General features: G+C 47.8%; 1 protein-coding gene across 6 annotated transcripts in view; it reads right to left on the bottom strand.

The window, feature by feature from the left end:
- Window positions 1-18,091, bottom strand: part of SGSM1 (small G protein signaling modulator 1) — a 121,063-nt gene that overhangs the window by 34,019 nt on the left and 68,953 nt on the right. For all 6 annotated transcript variants that reach the window (XM_055254256.2, XM_055254253.2, XM_055254251.2 and 3 more), the window contains 4 exons: window positions 17,320-17,458; window positions 14,534-14,598; window positions 9,892-10,037; window positions 7,047-7,175 (listed from right to left, as the gene is read on the bottom strand). In XM_055254256.2, coding sequence (XP_055110231.1) covers window positions 7,047-7,175; window positions 9,892-10,037; window positions 14,534-14,598; window positions 17,320-17,458 — 479 coding nt within the window. The remainder of the gene's footprint in view (window positions 1-7,046; window positions 7,176-9,891; window positions 10,038-14,533; window positions 14,599-17,319; window positions 17,459-18,091) is intronic.

Below are 18,091 nucleotides of genomic sequence, written 5' to 3'. Positions count from 1 at the left end.
TAACATCCAGCAGATATTAACTGAGCACCTACTATGCTATGCCTAGCACTGGTTAGGCTCTGAAGACAAAATGGGAGCAAGGCTACTTCTTTCTTTATTTCCCTCCTTCCTTTATTCATTCATGCATACATATATAAATTTCAACTATTCATTGAGTCCTTACTATGTGCTAGACAGTACATAGGCCCTGGGGATACAAAAGTGAGAAGACTGTTTCTATTTTTCTTTCCCTCCCTCCCTCCCTCCCTCCCTTTCTTTCTTGACAGAGTATTGCTCTGTCACCAGGCTGGAGTGCAGTAGCACAATCTTGACTCACTGCAGCCTCCTGGGTCCAAGTGATTCTCCTCCCACAGCCTCCTGTGTAGCTGGACTACAGGCGTGCGCCACCACGCCCAGCTAATTTTTGTATTTCTTTTTTTTTTTTTTTTAGTAGAGACAGGGTTTCACCTTGTTGGCCAGGATGGTCTTGATCTCTTGACCTTGTGATCTGCCCGCCTCAGCCTCCCAAAGTGCTGGGATTACAGGCATGAGCCACTGCGCCCGGCCAAAAGTGAGAAGACTCTTTCTTTCTTTTTTACTACCTTCCCCCTCTCTTTCCTCATTCATTCATCCATTCATCCTCTCACTCAATTTGATAAGTACCTATTACATACCAGGCACCAAACTAGCCATATGGAATACAAGATGAGCAAGATGCTGACCTTCCTCCACCCATCCACTCAATCAACGCATGACCCGAGGGCCTCCCATGTACCCCACATGGGCTACAGGTGCTGGGGATACAATACAAATACCAACCCGCTTACTTTCCTTACAGCAATGGCCTTACAGAAGGGCCACAGATTTCCAGCTTTTTCCTTGTGGGATTCAGCAAAGAGGTGGGGAGCTTCCATTGTCCCTGAGTAACACAGCCCAGGTAACAGGCTCTGCGTCTGCCAGACCTCTGGGCACCACGGGGACGGATAGGCTGATCTAGGTAAGGAGAGCCAGGATGGGAAAAGAGAGGGTGGGGAGCTCGAGCCTCTCCTATGGCTACTTAGGACTTCGGAAGGGGGACAGAGGGTCCATCCTGCCCAAGGGCCTCGCCTGAGCCGCTCCCTCCTGCCCACCTCCCTGAGACTCCTCCAAGCCCTGCCCACCTCCCAATTCCCACTGCCATCCTAGGCCAGGGTTACACCACTCTCACCTAGATGCATGGCCCCAGCAGGCTCCATCCAGGTCTCTGTTGCAGCCTGACCACCCCACCCCCTGATCCATGCACCACTTAGCAGTCGTGATCCTTGTTTCCTCTCCAGCCTCCCCTCTCATTGCTGCCTCCACCGTCCTACTCCTGGATGTCTCAGCAACTCACGCCCACCATGCCCTTCCTGCCCCTCCCTAAACCCACGCAGACACACACACCACATCACGCTGGTCTCCCCTCCAGACCTCTGCCTGTGCTGTCTTCTCTTCCCTTCTTCACCCTCTTGGCCTGAAAAGTAATTCCTTCTGAGAATTTAGGAACAAACAGTTCCTCCAGGAGTCTTCTCTGACCGCCTTCCCCCCTGCCCGTCTTAGGTGCTTCCCATGTGCTCCTGCAGCCCTCGGGCCTGCCTCAATCCCACCAGTGACCACCACAACCCCCATGAAACTGGGAAGGACCTCACCTACTGTGCTTCTGCATCCCCAGCTCTGAGCACGGGGCTCTGCGCATCAGAGTTGTCAGTTACTGACTGCCCAGGAAGCCACCAGGCATGGGTGAAGTGTGGAGGGGCCTCACACTAGCACTGAGATGAACTTCAGACATTCCACTGGCATGGGTCCTTATAATACAGAACTACAGAAACTTTCTGCTTTCTACTCTCCTTCAACTTTTCTGATTACCCCAGGGAGAAAGGGCCAGTCTGGTGCTCCTGTGCTTCCCATACTTCTCGATACTTTATAATCTCCCCTCCATCCTTTATATTTTTTTAGACAGGGTCTTACTTTGTCACTCAGGCTGAAATGCAGTGGCACAATCATAGCTCGCTGCAGCCTCCAGCTCTTGGACTCAAGCAATCCTCCCATCTCAGCCTCCTGAGTAGCTAGGACTACAAGCACATGCTACCGTGCCCAGCTAGTTTTTAAATTTTTTGTAGAGATGGGGGTCACGCTATGTTGCTCAGTCTGGTCTTGAACTCCTGGCCTCAAGCAATCCTCTTGCCTTGGCCTCCCAAACACAACCTCCCTTTTTAACAAAGAGAGGGCAGGCCTTAGGCAGGCTATAACATCTAGTTAGAACAGAACTGCACTATTTAATCTTACTCTATTTTTACAGTCAGTTTCCTTCTATTCACGGCAAGTTATACTGGCTTCCCACTTATGGCAGGGACATAAAATATCTTTTAAAATAAGTTGTATAACTCTTAGGTGAGTCAATTTAAAGACAAATGTTAAATAAATAATAGTACAAGAGATACACGAATATAGAGTGTAAAATACCACCAGATTTTAGGCCAGGTGCAGTTGGCTCACGACTGTAATCCCAGCACTTTGGGAGTCCGAGGCGGGCAGATCACAAAATCAGGAGCTCAAGACCAGCCTGGCCAACCTAGTGAAACCCCGCCTCTACTAAATATACAAACAAAATTAGCTGGGCATGGTGGCAGGCGCCTGTAGTCCCAACTACTTGGGAGGCTGAGGCAGGAGAATCGCTTGAACCCAAGAGGTGGAGGTTGCAGTGAGCTGAGATCACACCACTGCACTCCAGCCTGGGCAACAGAGAAGACTCCGTCCCCCCGCCCCCCCCCCCCAAAAAAAAACAAAACATACACAAGCAGATGCAAAATCTGGTGAAATCCTAGTAGTAAGGCCTGTAGTCTAACTAGTTGTATTGTGTCAGTGTTAACGCACTGGTTTTGACAGTGTATTTTGGTTACATAAACTGTTACCACCGGGGAAAGCCGGGTGATGGGTACCTGGGACCTCTGTTACTTTTGCAGCTTCTTGTGAACTTATAATTACAAATGCTTCTCGACTTACGATGGAGTTATGTCCCAATAAATGCATCATAAGTTGAAAATATCTTAAGTCAAAAATCCATTTAAGGCAGGGCACGGTGGCTCATGCCTGTAATCCCAGCACTTTGGGAGGCCAAGGCGGGCGGATTACGAGGTCAGGAGATCCAGAGATCCTATCTTTAACACAGTGAAACCCTGTCTCTACTAAAAATACAAAAAATTAGCCGGACGTGGTGGCAGGTGCCTGTAGTCCCAGCTACTTGGGAGGCTGAGGCAGGAGAATGGTGTGAACCCGGCAGGCAGAGCTTGCAGTGAGCTGAGATCACGCCACTGCACTCCAGCCTGGGTGACAGAGCAAGACTCCATCTCAAAAAAATAAAAAAAATCCATTTAAGGCCAGGACCGGTGGCTCACGCCTATAATCCCAGCACTTTGGGAGGCCGAAGTGGGTGGATCACTTGAGGTCAGGAGTTCGAGACCAGCCTGGCCAACATGGTGAAACCTCGTCTCTACTAAAAATACAAAAATTAGCCAGGTGTGGGCCAGGCGTGGTGGCTCACGCTTGTAATCCCAGCACTTTGGGAGGCCAAGGCGGGCGGATCACGAGGTCAGGAGATCGAGACTACGGTGAAACCCCGTCTCTACTAAAAATACAAAAAAAATTGGCCGGGCGCGGTGGCTCACGCTTTTAATCCCAGCACTTTGGGAGGCCAAGGCGGGCGGATCACGAGGTCAGGAGATCGAGACTACGGTGAAACCCCGTCTCTACTAAAAATACAAAAAAAATTGGCCGGGCGCGGTGGCTCACGCTTGTAATCCCAGCACTTTGGGAGGCCGAGGCGGGCGGATCACGAGGTCAGGAGATCGAGACCACGGTGAAACCCCGTCTCTACTAAAAATACAAAAAAAAATTAGCCGGGCGTGGTGGCGGGCGCCTGTAGTCCCAGCTACTCGGAGAGGCTGAGGCAGGAGAATGGCGTGAACCTGGGAGGCGGAGCTTGCAGTGAGCCGAGATTGCGCCACTGCACTCCAGCCTGGGTGACAGAGCGAGACTCCGTCTCAAAAAAAAAAAAAAAAAAAAAAAAAAAATTAGCCAGGTGTGGTGGTGGGCGCCTGTAGTCCCAGCTACTCGGAGAGGCTGAGGCAGGAGAATGGCGTGACCCTGGGAGACGGAGCTTGCAGTGAGCCGAGATTGCGCCACTGCACTCCAGCCCGGGCGACAGAGCAAGACTCCGTCTCAAAAAAAAAAAAAATGAGCCAGGTGTGGTGGTGCATGCCTATAATCCCAGCTACTTGGGAGGCCCAGGCAGGGTAATTGCTTGAGCCTGGGAAACGGAGGTTGCAGTGAGCCAAGATCACACCACTGCACTGCAGCCTGGGCGATAGAGCGAGACTCTGCCTCAAAAAAAAATGCATTTAATAACGTGATAAAGCCATCATGAAGTCAAAAAATTATAAGACCAACCATTGGAAGTTGGGGACCATTTATATTTCAAAATAAAAAGTTCAAAAATATGAATTGCATCTGTTTCTTTTTACTTTTAAAATGTGACTATGAGGGCCGGGCACGGTGGCTCACGCCTGTAATCTCAGCACTTTGGGAGGTTGAGGCGGGCGGATCACGAGGTCAGCAGTTTGGGACAAGCCTGGCCAACATGGTGAAACCCCGTCTCTACTAAAAATACAAAAATTAGCTGGGCGTGGTGTCGGGCGCCTGTACCCAGCTACTGGGGAGGCTGAGGCAAGAGAATCACTTGAACCCGGGAGGCAGAGGTTGCAGTAAGCCAAGATTGCACCACTGCACTCCAGCCTGGGCAACAGAGCAAGACTCTGACAGACAGAGACTCTGTCTCAAAAAAAAAAAGAAAGTGACTATGAAAACATTTAAAATTACACGTGTTACTATAATCAAGACAGAGTGGTACTGGCAGAAGGACAGATTCATAGATCACCGGAACAGAAGAACCCAGAAACAGACCTACAAGCATGTTCCCAACTGTTTTTCTGTTATTGTTTTGTTTTTTTGAGACGGAGTCTTGCTCTATTGCCCATGCTGGAGTGCAGTGGCGTGACTTCGGCTCACTGCAACCTCCACCTCCCAGGTTCAAGCGATTCTCCTGCCTCAGCCTCCTGAGTAGCTGGGACTGGAGGCGCCTGCCACCATGCCCAGATGATTTTTGTTTTTGTTTTTGTTTTGTATTTTTAGTAGAGACGGGGTTTTCCTATGTTGGTCAGGCTGGTCTTGAACTCCTGACCTCAGGTGATCCACCCGCCTCGGCATCCCAAAGTGCTGGGATTATGGGCATGAGCCACCGCGCCCAGCCCCCAGCTGTTTTTTAACAGTGCAAGAGCAATTCAATGGAGGATGGACATCTTTTCAACAAATGATGCTGGAGCAACTGAACACCCAAAAATGAAAAATGAACTTTGACCTAAATGACACACTGTATATACAAAAAAAAAAACTCAAAAGATTTTACGTCAAATGTAAAATAGAAAATTTTTAGGTAAATCGTAGGAGAAGATCTTCAGGACCTAGGGCTAGGCAAAATTTTCTTAGACTTCACACCAAAAGCACAATTCATAAAAGGAAAAATTGATAAACTGAGTTTCATTAAAAATTTAAAAATGTGTTTTGCAGAAAACCCTGCTTATAAGATGAAAAGTTACAGACTTGGAGGAAATACTTGCCAATCACATATCTGAACAAAGGACTGTTATCAGAGTATATGAAGGACTCTCCAACCCCACAGGAAAAAAAAACAAACAATCTAATTAGAAGGTGGACAAAAGGCGTTAGCAGACATTTCACCAGAGAAGATACTCAATGGCAAATAAACACATGAAAAGACCTTCAACTTCACTAGCCATTTGGAAATGCAAATTAAAACAATGAAATATCAATGATCCATGTCAGGTGGCTGAAATAAAAAAATAGTGACAAGACAAAACTCTGGTGAAGATGCAAGACTGGATCACTCATATTTTGCTGGTGGACACAGAAAATGGTACAGCCACTGCAGAAGTGTGGTAGTTTATTTTCTCCCCTTACAGACAGGGTCTCCCGATGTTGCCCAGGCTGCACCTGAACTCATGAGCTCAAGCGAACCTCTTGCTGGGACTAAAGGCATGTGCTACTGTGAAAGTTTGTCAGTTTCATACTACTATATGACCCAGCAATTACATTCTTACTCATTTATCCCAGAGAAATGACAAGTTATGCTCATACAAAAACTGTACACGAATGTTCATTACAACTTGATTTGTAACAGCCAAAAAACCAGAAACAACTCAGCTGTCTAGCAATAGGTGCTACAGCCACATCATGGAATACTACTCAGCCATCAAAAGGCATCAACTGTTAATACTCTCAACAACTTGGATGAGGTTTTATGCTGAGTGAAAAAAAGTCAATCCCAAAACGTTACACACTGTATCATTCCATTTATATAACATTCTTGAAATGACAAAATTATAGAAATGAAGAACATATGATTAGTGGTTGCCAGGGATTAGGGCCAGGGTGTGGGTATGGGGGAGGTGAGTCTGGCTATAAAAGGACAACGTGGGGGTCCTTATAGCATTAAAAATGTTCTGTATGTTGGCCGTGGTGATGGACACAGATCTACACATGTGAGAAAACTGAAGAGAAAACACACACACACACACAGACACACACACAGACACAAATGAGTACAAGTAAAACTGGGAAAGTCTGATTAAGATGAGTATATTATACCATGTCAATACTCTGGTTCCAATATTTTACTACCTTACAGTTTTGCAAGATATTACCATCAGAAAAAAATTGGGTAAAAGGATGCACATAGTTCTCCGCATTAATTTCTTACAACTGCATAATCTACACTTAGTCCAAAATTTAAAAACGTAAAAATTGCCTATGTGGCTTGTGTTGTGTTTCTATTGGACAGCGCCACCTTCAGGTTCCCATCTTCACCGTATCTGCCTCCCCTTCCTTGGTCCAGCATGAAACCAGAGCTCCCCAGCCCCACAGTATCTGGATCCTTTTGTTGCCAAAGACCCCAGTGCCCATGGCAGGTAACCGACCTCTTTCCTTTCTGTTTCTGTCATCCCGAACTGGTAGTGGCCCAGGAGGAAGGGCCACACGGCCTTGCGGATCTCAGGCTGGATGCCCCCGTAGTAGATGAGGCGCAGCAGCTCCTGCTCCTCATAACTCTGTGGTGGGGAGGAGCAAAGAGTTTGGTCAACAGAAAACCAGGGGGTGGTTTTAGTAGGGATGGGGTTTCACCATATTGGCCAGATTGGTCTTGAACTCCTGACCTCCAGTGATCTGCCTGCCTTGGCCTCCCAAAGTGCTGGGATTACAGGTGTGAGCCACTGCACCCAGCCACCCTATCTTCTTCTCTTTTTTTGAGACAGAGTCGCTCTGTCACCCAGGCTGGAGTGCAGTGGTGTGATCTTGGCTCACTGCAACCTCTGCCTCCTGGGTTCAAGTGATTCTCCTGCCTCAGCCTCCCGAGTAGCGGGGATTACCAGCACTTGCCACCACATCTAACTAATTTTTGTATTTTTAGTAGAGACGGGGTTTCACCATGTTGGCCAGGCTGGTCTCGAACTCCTGACCCCAGGCTGGTCTCAGACTCCTGATCTCAGGTGATCCGCCCCCCTCGGCCTCCCAAAGTGCTGGGATTACAGGTGTGAGCCACTGTGCATGGCCACCCTGAGCTATCTTCTCACCAATATTCCTCAACTCCTGTGCACCTGTCCTTCTAGAATACTAATTGGCAATACCCTAACTGTATCATTATGATCTACTTCCATGATCTACTTGGAGGTATGATCTACTTCTAAGATCTACTTCTGTGGTCCAGCAAGTCCTGCTTCTTGGACCTAGCCCTCAGATATCCTGGCATGGATAAGGAAAGTCATAGGTACTTGGATATTTGTCGTGGCATCATATGAAAAAGCCAAACCCAGGTAATTCTCCAACTGCCCATCAATGGGTGAACATGCGTCCTTACATGGGTATGCAACACGGAGATGTAAAAGAGCGAGGGATACATCTATGGGGACCTACATAAAAAGGTGTTCAGCTGGGCGTGTTGGCTCACGCCTGTAATCCCAGCACTTTGGGAGACCGAGGCGGGCGAATCACGAGGTCAGGAGTTCCAGACCAGCCTGGCCAACATGGTGAAATCTCGTCTCTAAAAATACAAAAATTAGCTGGGCGCAGTGGTGCCCAACTACTTGGGAGGCTGAAGCAGAAGAATCGCTTGAACCCGGGAAGCGGAGCTTGCAGTGAGCCGAGATCGCGCCACTGCACTCCAGCCTGGGCGACAGAGTGAGACTCCGTCTCAAAAAAAAAAAAAAAAAAGGCCGGGCATGGTGGCTCACGCTTGTAATCCCAGCATTTTGGGAGGCCGAGGCAGGCGGATCACAAGGTCAGGAGATCGAGACCACGGTGAAACCCTGTCTCTACTAAAAATACAAAAAATTAGCCGGGCATGGTGGCGGGCACCTGTAGTCCCAGCTACTCGGGAGGCTGAGGCAGGAGAATGGCGTGAACCCGGGAGGCGGAGCTTGCAGTGAGCCGAGATCACGCCACTGCACTCCAGCCTGGGTGCACTCCAGCCTGGGTGACAGAGCGAGACTCCGTCTCAAAAAAAAAAAAAAAAAAAAGTGTTCAATGTGTATCATTATTTGAAAAAAAAAAAATAAGTTGTAAAACTATGTAATGTGAGTCTGTTTATGTAAAAAGAGAAAGGGCAGGCTATAATGAATTAATATTTTAATTAATTTTCAGCCCATTTTTGCCTTATGCTTATTTGAAAATATTATTTTGCAATTATTAATCTTGACTCAGTTCTAGGAAAATTTCTTGGCTGGGCGCAGTGGCTCATGCCTGTAATCCCAGCACTTTGGGAGGCTGAGGCGGGCAGATCACCTGAGGTCGGGTGTTTGAGACCAGCCTGACCAACATGGAGAAACCCCGTTTCTACTTAAAATACAAAATTGGCAGGGCATGGTGGCACATGCCTGTAATCCCAGCTACTTGGAGGCTGAGGCAGGAGAATTGCTTGAACCCAGGAGGCGGAGGTTGCGGTGAGCCTAGATCATGCCATTGCACTCCAGCCTGGGCAAAAAGAGCAAAACTCCATCTCAAAAAAAAAAAAAATTACCTAAAGCAAACTAATCCAAAGTGAACAATTCTAGCTGCTACATCATACACTAATATCTTTTGTGCACACTAGGATGACTTTAACAGGTATGTGATGTATTGTGGGGATGAGTTTGTCTGTTTTCTTTTTAAAATTTCATTTTCAGGCAAAAGTTTTGCAGTTACAATTAGTCAAGCTGTGGGGCCAGCAGGTCCTAACTGTACATGCGCTGTGGAAAGTGATGGTATTGGAAGGCTGCCCTGAAGGGCCCTGGGGCCTCTTCCCCCTCACCTATTCACATTCCAATATTAAAAGCCTATTTCACTTTAGTCTTAGGTGTACTCAACCACAATGGCAAGCTAACTTTTGTATTTTTAGTAGAGATGGGGTTTCACCACATTGGCCAGGCTGGTCTCGAATTCCTGACCTCAAGTGATCCACCCTCCTCAGCCTCCCAAAGTGCTGGGATTACAGGCGTGAGCCACCGTGCCTGTCCCAGCTGATGCTTAATAATAAATGCTTGCAGACTGATTTGTTCTTTACTCCTTCCAGGTGAGCGTATGTTTCACCTCCCATTCAATCTCCACACTGATGGGCAGAAGTGAGCTGTAGGTCTTGGAACTCTCAAGGAGAAGGGGAACTCCAATTTGCATATGCAGAATCCAAGCATGTCAGCTCAAGTCCCCACAAGCAGGTGGGCTTATTTCTCAGATAATAAGATGACCCCCCTGCAGCCTCTGCATCACTGCAGACCAATCCCGGCTAAGCCTTACTGTGCTGTCCTGAAGGTACTGCTCCCAGATCCCGGCTGTCAGCCCCTGTCCAGCATCGCAGGGCAAGTCCGGAGACACGATCATGTGATTGACCAGGGCTGACAGGTGGGTCCTCACGGTGGACAGGTGTCTGCAGTAGGCCAGCCCTGTTGAGGGAGGGAGGCAAAGTGTCATCATCTACCACCTGAAGCCCCTCACCTTGTCTCATGGGGCTTCCCAAGTGCTGTCCCACTCCAAATTTTTTTAAATTTTTGTTTTGAGACAGGGTCTTGCTCTATTATTTATTATTACCATGGCTCACTGCAGCCTCAACCTCCCAGGCTGATGTGATCCTCTCACCACAGCCTCCCGAGTAGCTGGGACCAGGGGCACGTGCCAGCACATCTGGCTAATTTTTTATTTTTTGTAGAGAGGAGGTTTCACCATCTTGCCCAGGCTGGCCTCGAACTCCTGGACTTAAGTGATCCTCCTGCTTCGGCCTCCCAAAGTGCTGGGATTACAAGCACAAACCGCTGCACCTGGCCCACTCCTGATCTTACTAAATGCCATGACTTAGTGAATTCTTGTCAACTTCCCCTTTTCCAGACAAGGAAAACAGAGCTTGATGCACTTGCTGGCTGGACTGCTAAATAGCTCTATAACCCTAGGGAAGTCTTATCACCTTTCTCAACCTCAGTCAGGGTGATGGCACCCTTCTCTGCTCTAAGCCAAAGCATTTAATTCATAGCCTATAGGCAGAAAAGAGGGGAGAAAGGAAGGTGGCCAGTGACTCTTGTGCCTCTGTCTGCCTCTAATCCATACAGCAAGAAAGAGAATGTGAAATGTGGACAACTCCTGTTCAAACTGCAGCTGAATATTTATCCAAAAGAAAGGAAATCAAAGATATATCTGCACCCCCATGTTTACTGCAGCACCATTCACAAGAGCCAAGATACAGAATCAACCTAAGTGTCCATCAGTGAATGAATGGATAAAGAAACCATGGCAGCCGGGCACGGTGGCTGATGCCTGTAATCCCAACACTTTGGGAGGCTGAGGCGGGGGGATCACGAGGTCAGGAGATTGAGAACATCCTGGCTAACATGGTGAGACCCCGTCTCCACTAAAAAAAAAAAAAAAAAAAAAAAATTAGCCGGGCGTGGTGGCAGGCGCCTGTAGTCCCAGCTACTCGGGAGGCTGAGGCAGGAGAATGGTGTGAACCCGGGAGGCGGAGCTTGCAGTGAGCAGAGATCGCGCCACTGCACTCCAGTCTGGGCGACAGAGCAAGACTCCGTCTCAAAAAAAAGAAAGAAAGAAAAAAAAAGAAACCGTGGTATACAAATGTGATGGAATATTATTCAGCCATAAAAAGAATGAAATCCTGTCATGCACAGCAGCATGGATGGAGCTGGAGGTTATGTTAAGCAAAAAAACGCGAGGCACAGAAAGACAAATATCATATGTTCTTACTTATAATGGCATCTAAAAAAGTAGTTTTCATGGAGGTAGAGAGTGGACTGGTGGTTACCAGGGGCTAGGAAGGGAAGGAGGTAGAAGGATGCAGAGACGTTGGTTACTGGTACAAAAATACAGTTAGATGGAGTATGTTCTTGTATTGGATGGTATAGTAGGGAAATTATAGTTAATAATTTATTGTATATTTCAAAATAGCTATTATAGAAGAACCGTAATGTTCCCCAAATGAAGATAAATGTTTGAAGTGATGAATTTCACAATTACCTGGACTTGATCAATACACAATGGATACATCTATCAAAATATCCTATGTACCCCTAGAATATGTACAACCACAATATAGCTATCAAAAAATAAATAAAAAACAGGGCGGGGCACAGTGGCTCAAGCCTGTAGTCCCTGCGCTTTGGGAAACCTAGGTGGGCAGAGCCCAGGAGTTCAAGACCAGCATAGGCAACATAGTGAGACCACATCTCTACAAAAAAATACAAAAAATTAGCCAGGCATACTGGCACCTGCCTGTAGTTCCAGCTACTCACGCCTGTAGTTCCAGCTACTCAGGAGGCTGAGGTGGGAGGATCGCTTAAACCAGGGATGTAGAGGCTGCAGTGAACCATAATTGTGTCTAGCCAGGGTGACAAAGAGAGACCCTGTCTCAAAAAACTAAAATAAAAGTAGAAATTTTAAATTTAAGTTTAAAAAATACAAAAATTGAAGCTGGATTGAAAAGGTCCCCCTAAGTCAGTAACCAGGGAAATGCTGAAAGGGCATCAAGTTTGCCTTCAAAGATGGCCCTGCCTTCTTAAAGCATGCCCACCAACGTGCCACCCCTTATCTGGCCCACATTGGCACCTGGAGGGTGTTAGGTAAAGTGCCTCAGCAAATGGCAGCCTGTGCTGTTTGCTCTGGCTGTGCCCTTTCCTTCTGGCTCTCCAAGACTATTTCATCCTCAATCTCAGAGAGAACTCTGGACCTTCTGGAGACTGCACACTAAACTTTAACAAAAGAAGACAATCACAGTGATGATGACAAGGAGGAGAATGATGATGATGATGACAATGATATAATAGCTAACACACAACACACGCTGCATGGCAAGGAACTGTTCCTTAAGTTGCATAACTTTTTTATTTTTTTTGAGATGGAGTCTTGCTCTGTCACCCAGGCTGGAGTGCAGTGGCATGATCTCAGCTCACTGCAAGCTCCGCCTCCCAGGTTCACCCCATTCTCCTGCCTCAGCCTCCCAAGTAGCTGGGACTACAGGCACCCACCACCATGCTCGACTAATTTTTTGTATTGTTAGTAGAGACGGGGTTTCACCGTGTTAGCCAGGATGGTTTCAATCTCCTGACCTCGTGATCCACCCGCCTCGGCCTCCCAAAGTGCTGGGATTATAGGCGTGAGCCACCACACCCGGCCCAGAGTTGCATAACTTAACGCATCCCATTCTCCCCACAACCCTAGGAATTAGTTACTATGTCCATTTTTTTTTTTTTTTTTTTTTTTTTTTGAGACGGAGTCTTGCTTTGTCACCCAGGCTGGAGTGCAATGGCACGACCTTGGCTCACTGCAATCTCTGCCTCCCGGGCTGAAGCGATTCTCCTGCCTCAGCCTCCCAAGTAGCTGAGACTACAGGCGTGTGCCACCATGCCCAGCCAATTTTTTTTGTATTTTTAGTAGAGACGGGGTTTCACCATGTTGACCAGGCTGGTCTTGAACTCCTGACCTCAGGCAATCCACCCACCGCAGCCTCCCAAAGTGCTGGGATTACAGGTGTGAGCCACTGTGCCTGCCCATTATTTCCATCTTATAGATGGGGTAAACTGAGGTACAAACTGGTTATGTCACTTGCCCAAGTCGCATCGCTGGGATCTGAAACCAGGCCACCTCACTCCAGAACTCAGGTTCTCAGTCACCGTTAGGGATGAGCCACATTGTCCAAAGACATTGCTCCAGACCCATCTCGACCCCCCACCCCTTCCTGATGCCATTTGGGTCCAATAAATACTTGCCCAATGCCTGCTTCATGCCAGGTCCTGCATTAGGCACTGTGGATGGGTGGCAACAGAACAGATAAAACCCCTGTCCTAGTGAAGTCACACTCTCCCTGCCTCTCCAGGCACTCAGGGTGTGAGCTCCACTGCTGTTTCACAGGCCCATGCAGGTTGTATTAAGATGTTTCTAGAATCCCTGAAAATACACACACGTTTTATCTTCCCTATCTAGGCTGTGAGGCTGGGGAAATAAAACTGAAAAATCAAGATGGTAGAGACAGACATGGTGGCTCATGCCTGTAATCCCAGCACTTTGGGAGGCTGAGGTGGGTGGATCACCTGAGGTCAGGAGTTCAAGACCAGCCTGGCAAACATGGTGAAACCCCGTCTCTACTAAAAACAGAAAAATTAGCTGGGTATGGTGGCGGGTGCCTGTAATCCCAGCTACTCAGGAGGCTAAGGCAGGAGAATGGCATGAACCCAGGAGGTGGAGGTTGCAGTGAGCTGAGGTCAAGCCACTGCACTCCAGCCTGGGTGACAGAGCGAGACTCTGTCTCAAAAAAAAAAAAAAAAAAAAAAAAAAAGAGGGCAGAGAGGAAAACACAAAGCTTTTGTAGTCAGACAGGCCAGGGTCTGAGTCTCAGCTCTGCTGCTTGTTAGCTGTGTGACCTTAGGCAAGTCATCTTGCCTCTCTGTGCCTTAGTGTCTTCATCTGTTAAATGGGAATAATCAGAATACAAGTATTATGAATTTAATATTTAAGTTTTGGGGGAGGGATAAGGTCACCTTACTCTTTCTGCTGCTTCTGCCCACGAGAGAAGGAAACTGACATTTACTGAGCACCTACAGCATGCAATACTAGGTGCTGGGGCTTTCTACGTGATCCTCATTCAATCCTGAAAACAAATCCTCCACTGTAGCACCTGGGGATGCAGTGGTGATTAAACCAAACCTCTGTCCCCAGGGGACCCCACTGTCCACTGTCCTCTCTCAGGACCCAGGGGTAAAATCTATTCCGCCAGTAGACAAGATAGGCTCAGAGAAGTTCATGCAATGTCACTGAAACCAGACATCTAGGGAATAGAGGAGGAGAGGTTCAAACTCCAGAGCCAATATCTCTTGATATGCTGGCATACAGCAGGCACCAATAGCTGCTCCACGGAGACACAATGGCAATGAAGCCCTATACGTACATCCATAGAAGGCTCTAGAGAGGATCTGGTACTTCATATTGTCACAGAGAAGTTTCAGAGGAGCCCTGCAGGTGGAGAAAGAGGGAGATGCTTAGAATAGATCCAAACACAGCCCAGATTTTCTGGAGAGGATAACCATGTGTTATCTCTAGAGGGCAGATTAAAATCAGCCAGTCAGGGAGACTGTAGGGAGGGCTGCTACTACCTCTACCTGTACAGCATCATTGCCTCTTCTGCTACCAGCCCCCTGATTTTCCCCTGAGAAATCACACTCTCCACAACTCTCTGTCTGTGTGGTTTGTATGGGGATGACTCTGCCCACTACAGGACTCAGGTTGGAGTCACAGTGATTGGGGCAGAGATGGTCATGTGACCCAACCTGAGCCAATGAGAATTAGCCCTGGGACTTCTGTTGGAATTACTAGGTAACAGACACTTTTCTGAACAGGTTTCTAAGCCAATGGAATATAGGGCAGTGGCTGCTGGGAGCCATCTTTGCCACTGCATGGGAAGCACCTGTCTGAGGACGGAACCATCATAGAGGCAAGTAGAGCCAAGAGCTGAAGAAACAGAGATTCCTATTTCGATCATCTGTATCCAGCCATGCCTGAAGCCACTGTGCCTCTGAGCTTCTCAGTTGTGCCAACAAATTTCCTTTTTTATTTGAACCAGTTTGAAGTGGGTTTCTATCACTTGCAGAAAGAATTCTGATTTGTAAAGTGATCCAGCTGAACCAAGCTGAGCCAAAGTGGGATTCAGAGTCTGGCTGATTGCTAAGTAGGTGATGCCTCAAAGCTTCTCCTTGCATGGGAATTTTTGGGAACGTTTTTGGCTGAAAGAGGTGAAAGGAGTTAGATTTTAGCATTGTTGGAGAAATCCAGGACTGCTGAAGGGAGTGTTGTACACCCTCATAGAGGATAGAATGGAAGAATATCTGCATATTTGTTCTCAGGACATCCCAGTAGACAGCCAGAAAAACAGGTAGACTGGGGCAGGGCAGAAGGAGCATAGCTGAAGTCCTCCACTTAGGCAAATGGAGGCAGTTAGGAACATTAAACAGTAAAGAGTTGCCCTTTGTGCCCTCAGGTTGATGAGACTCAGACTTGCTCAGGTTACATGAGAATAGGATCACATCAACAGCTTTCCCACTGTAGACTTCGCTTTCTGCAAGGTAGTGAGCTCTCCATCACTCCAGGTGTGTAAGCAGATGCTACAACAGGAGAGGGGGCAATGGGTTATAGCAGCCTTACTCACTGGTCCATGGACCATCAGCCCAAGAGTTACTTGGAGTTTCTCCAACATGTGGATTCCTGGGCCCTGCACATACCTACTCAGTCAGGACCTCTAGGAAGTAGTCCAGGAACTGCTATGTTTTGCTAACTAGCCCCGGTGATTCACGATAAGAGAATCTCCAGGCGGGGCGCAGTGGCTCATGCCTGTAATCCCAGCACTTTGGGAGGCCAAGGCGGGCGGATCACTTGAGGTCAGGAGTTCGAGAGCAGCCTGGCCAACATAGTGAAACCCCATCTCTACTAAAAACACAAAAACTAGCCAGGAATGGTGGCACATGACTGTAGTTCCAGCTACTCAGGAGGCTGAGGCAAGAGAATTGCTTAAACCCAGGAGGCAGAGGTTGAAGTGAGCCGAGATCACGCCATTGCACTCCAGCCTGGGCGACAGAAAGAGACTCAGTCTCAAAAAAAAAAAGAATCTCCAGTAATATTAGCACTTCTCAAACTTTAAAGTATACACATGGTCTTGAAGCCATGTTAAATACCGGTTCTGATTCAGGAAGTTTACGATGAGAGACTCAGAATTTGCCCAGGTGCTGATGCTTGTTCACGGACCACACCTTGAGGAACCAGGGGATTGGATGACTTCAAAAATTTGATGCCGGCCCCCACCCCTTATATCCTATGGCTGATGACTGGACCACCCACTAGGACAGAAGACCCGCAAGGACAAAAAGGTTCTATTCTCTCAGGCCAGGCCAGGTTGGACCAGGGGAAAACAAAACCAGCCTCATGAATTGGCTGAACAATTTCAAAGAGACAAAGGATCTATGGGCAAACAGGAGATGAGCCTGAGATATAACTTTATACAATAAAACAGTAAGTGTCATTTACTGAACAGTACCATGTGCAGGTGCCACATTCTGGCCACTTTAAACCATTACCTGAGCTGGTCTTTACCACAGCCATATAAAGTAAGAACTGGAATTTCCACTGTGTGGAGGCGCAAACTGAGATGTGGTTGTCGTTAAATAATATTTCTGGGATTATTTTGCCTTCTAGGTGTATGGTAGGGCTGCACTTGCTGTCCCCTTGTGGATGGGGCCAATGGGCTGTGAGTGGATATGACATGTGCTGCTTTTGGGCAGAGCCTTTTTATTGTGGGTTCCAACCTCTGCAGAGCTACCTTTCCCTGTCATTGTAACTGGCAACATTCAAGATGGTAGCTGCTCCATCACCCAGGCCCTTTAGTGTGGAAAAAACAGCCACCAGCTGACCCATGATAGAAACACAGCACGCATGATAAATAAACTTTTGTTGTAAAAAAAGCCACTGAGGTTTTAGGACTGTTTGTTACTGCAGCATAACCTTGTTTATCCTGACTATTACATGTAACCTCTAACAGCTAGGATTTCATGGCCAGGATTTAACCTATATCTGCCTGAGTCCACAGGTTATGCTCACTCTGAATTCAGTGCAGGGTAAGATATGGGCAACTACAGATCTCTGGTACATCCTTCAGCTCCCTCCATTTGCAGCTCAAGCCCCTCATACCTCTCATGGTTGCAGCCATTGGTCGAGCTACCATCAGCCGAGCCACTCTGTGAACAGGATGAACAGGAGGACTTCCGGGGACTGGGTTGCCACAGGGATGGGAGGTTGCTTACGGAGACGTCCATCAGATCCTGGGGCACTGTGGTGGATAGAAGGAGGGGCAGAAGAATCACCCTGGTTAAGCCTATGTGGGTCACAGAAATCTCACCCCAGAGCAAGCAGCTCACCCGCCCCAGCCAGCACAGAGATAGGAAAAGACCCTGAAGGTGACAGTAGGAAACAGCAGCCCTCATCATCCTTAAGTCTGCCTGATCCAATGAAAGCCACCACCAAAATCTGGGGCAGAGCTGATGGCAGCCAAAGAGAGAAGAGGACACAGAGAGCCAAGAGCTAAGAAAACAGGCCCAATTCCAGAGCAGGAGGCCAAGCCTCGCCATGTTGTCACTTAGTCATGCTCACAGGATACTGCAGGAGGGAAGGGGAGCCTGCTGGGTGATTCTGGAGAAGAGACAGGCCTCATCGGTGAGATGGAAGGGAGCCTGACTCAATAGATGAGGCAGGGCACCCAAGTGCCAGAGACCCAGTGAAGCCCCTGCTGATGAAGAAGGCACCTGCGCTGTCCATCGTCCTGAGGCTAAAGCTGCTCCAGCAAGTGGGTCTCAAACATATTAGAGACTCCCTAAAATCACGTGGGAAGCTTGTTAAAAAGCAATATGCCTGCCCCACACTCCTGGCCTACTCAACTAAATCCTGGAGACAGAGCTCTCAAATC

This window comes from Symphalangus syndactylus, chromosome 18, assembly GCF_028878055.3.
Source record: "Symphalangus syndactylus isolate Jambi chromosome 18, NHGRI_mSymSyn1-v2.1_pri, whole genome shotgun sequence".
Classification (NCBI taxonomy): Eukaryota; Metazoa; Chordata; class Mammalia; order Primates; family Hylobatidae; genus Symphalangus; species Symphalangus syndactylus.
This window is presented reverse-complemented; position numbering and strand designations above follow the sequence as displayed.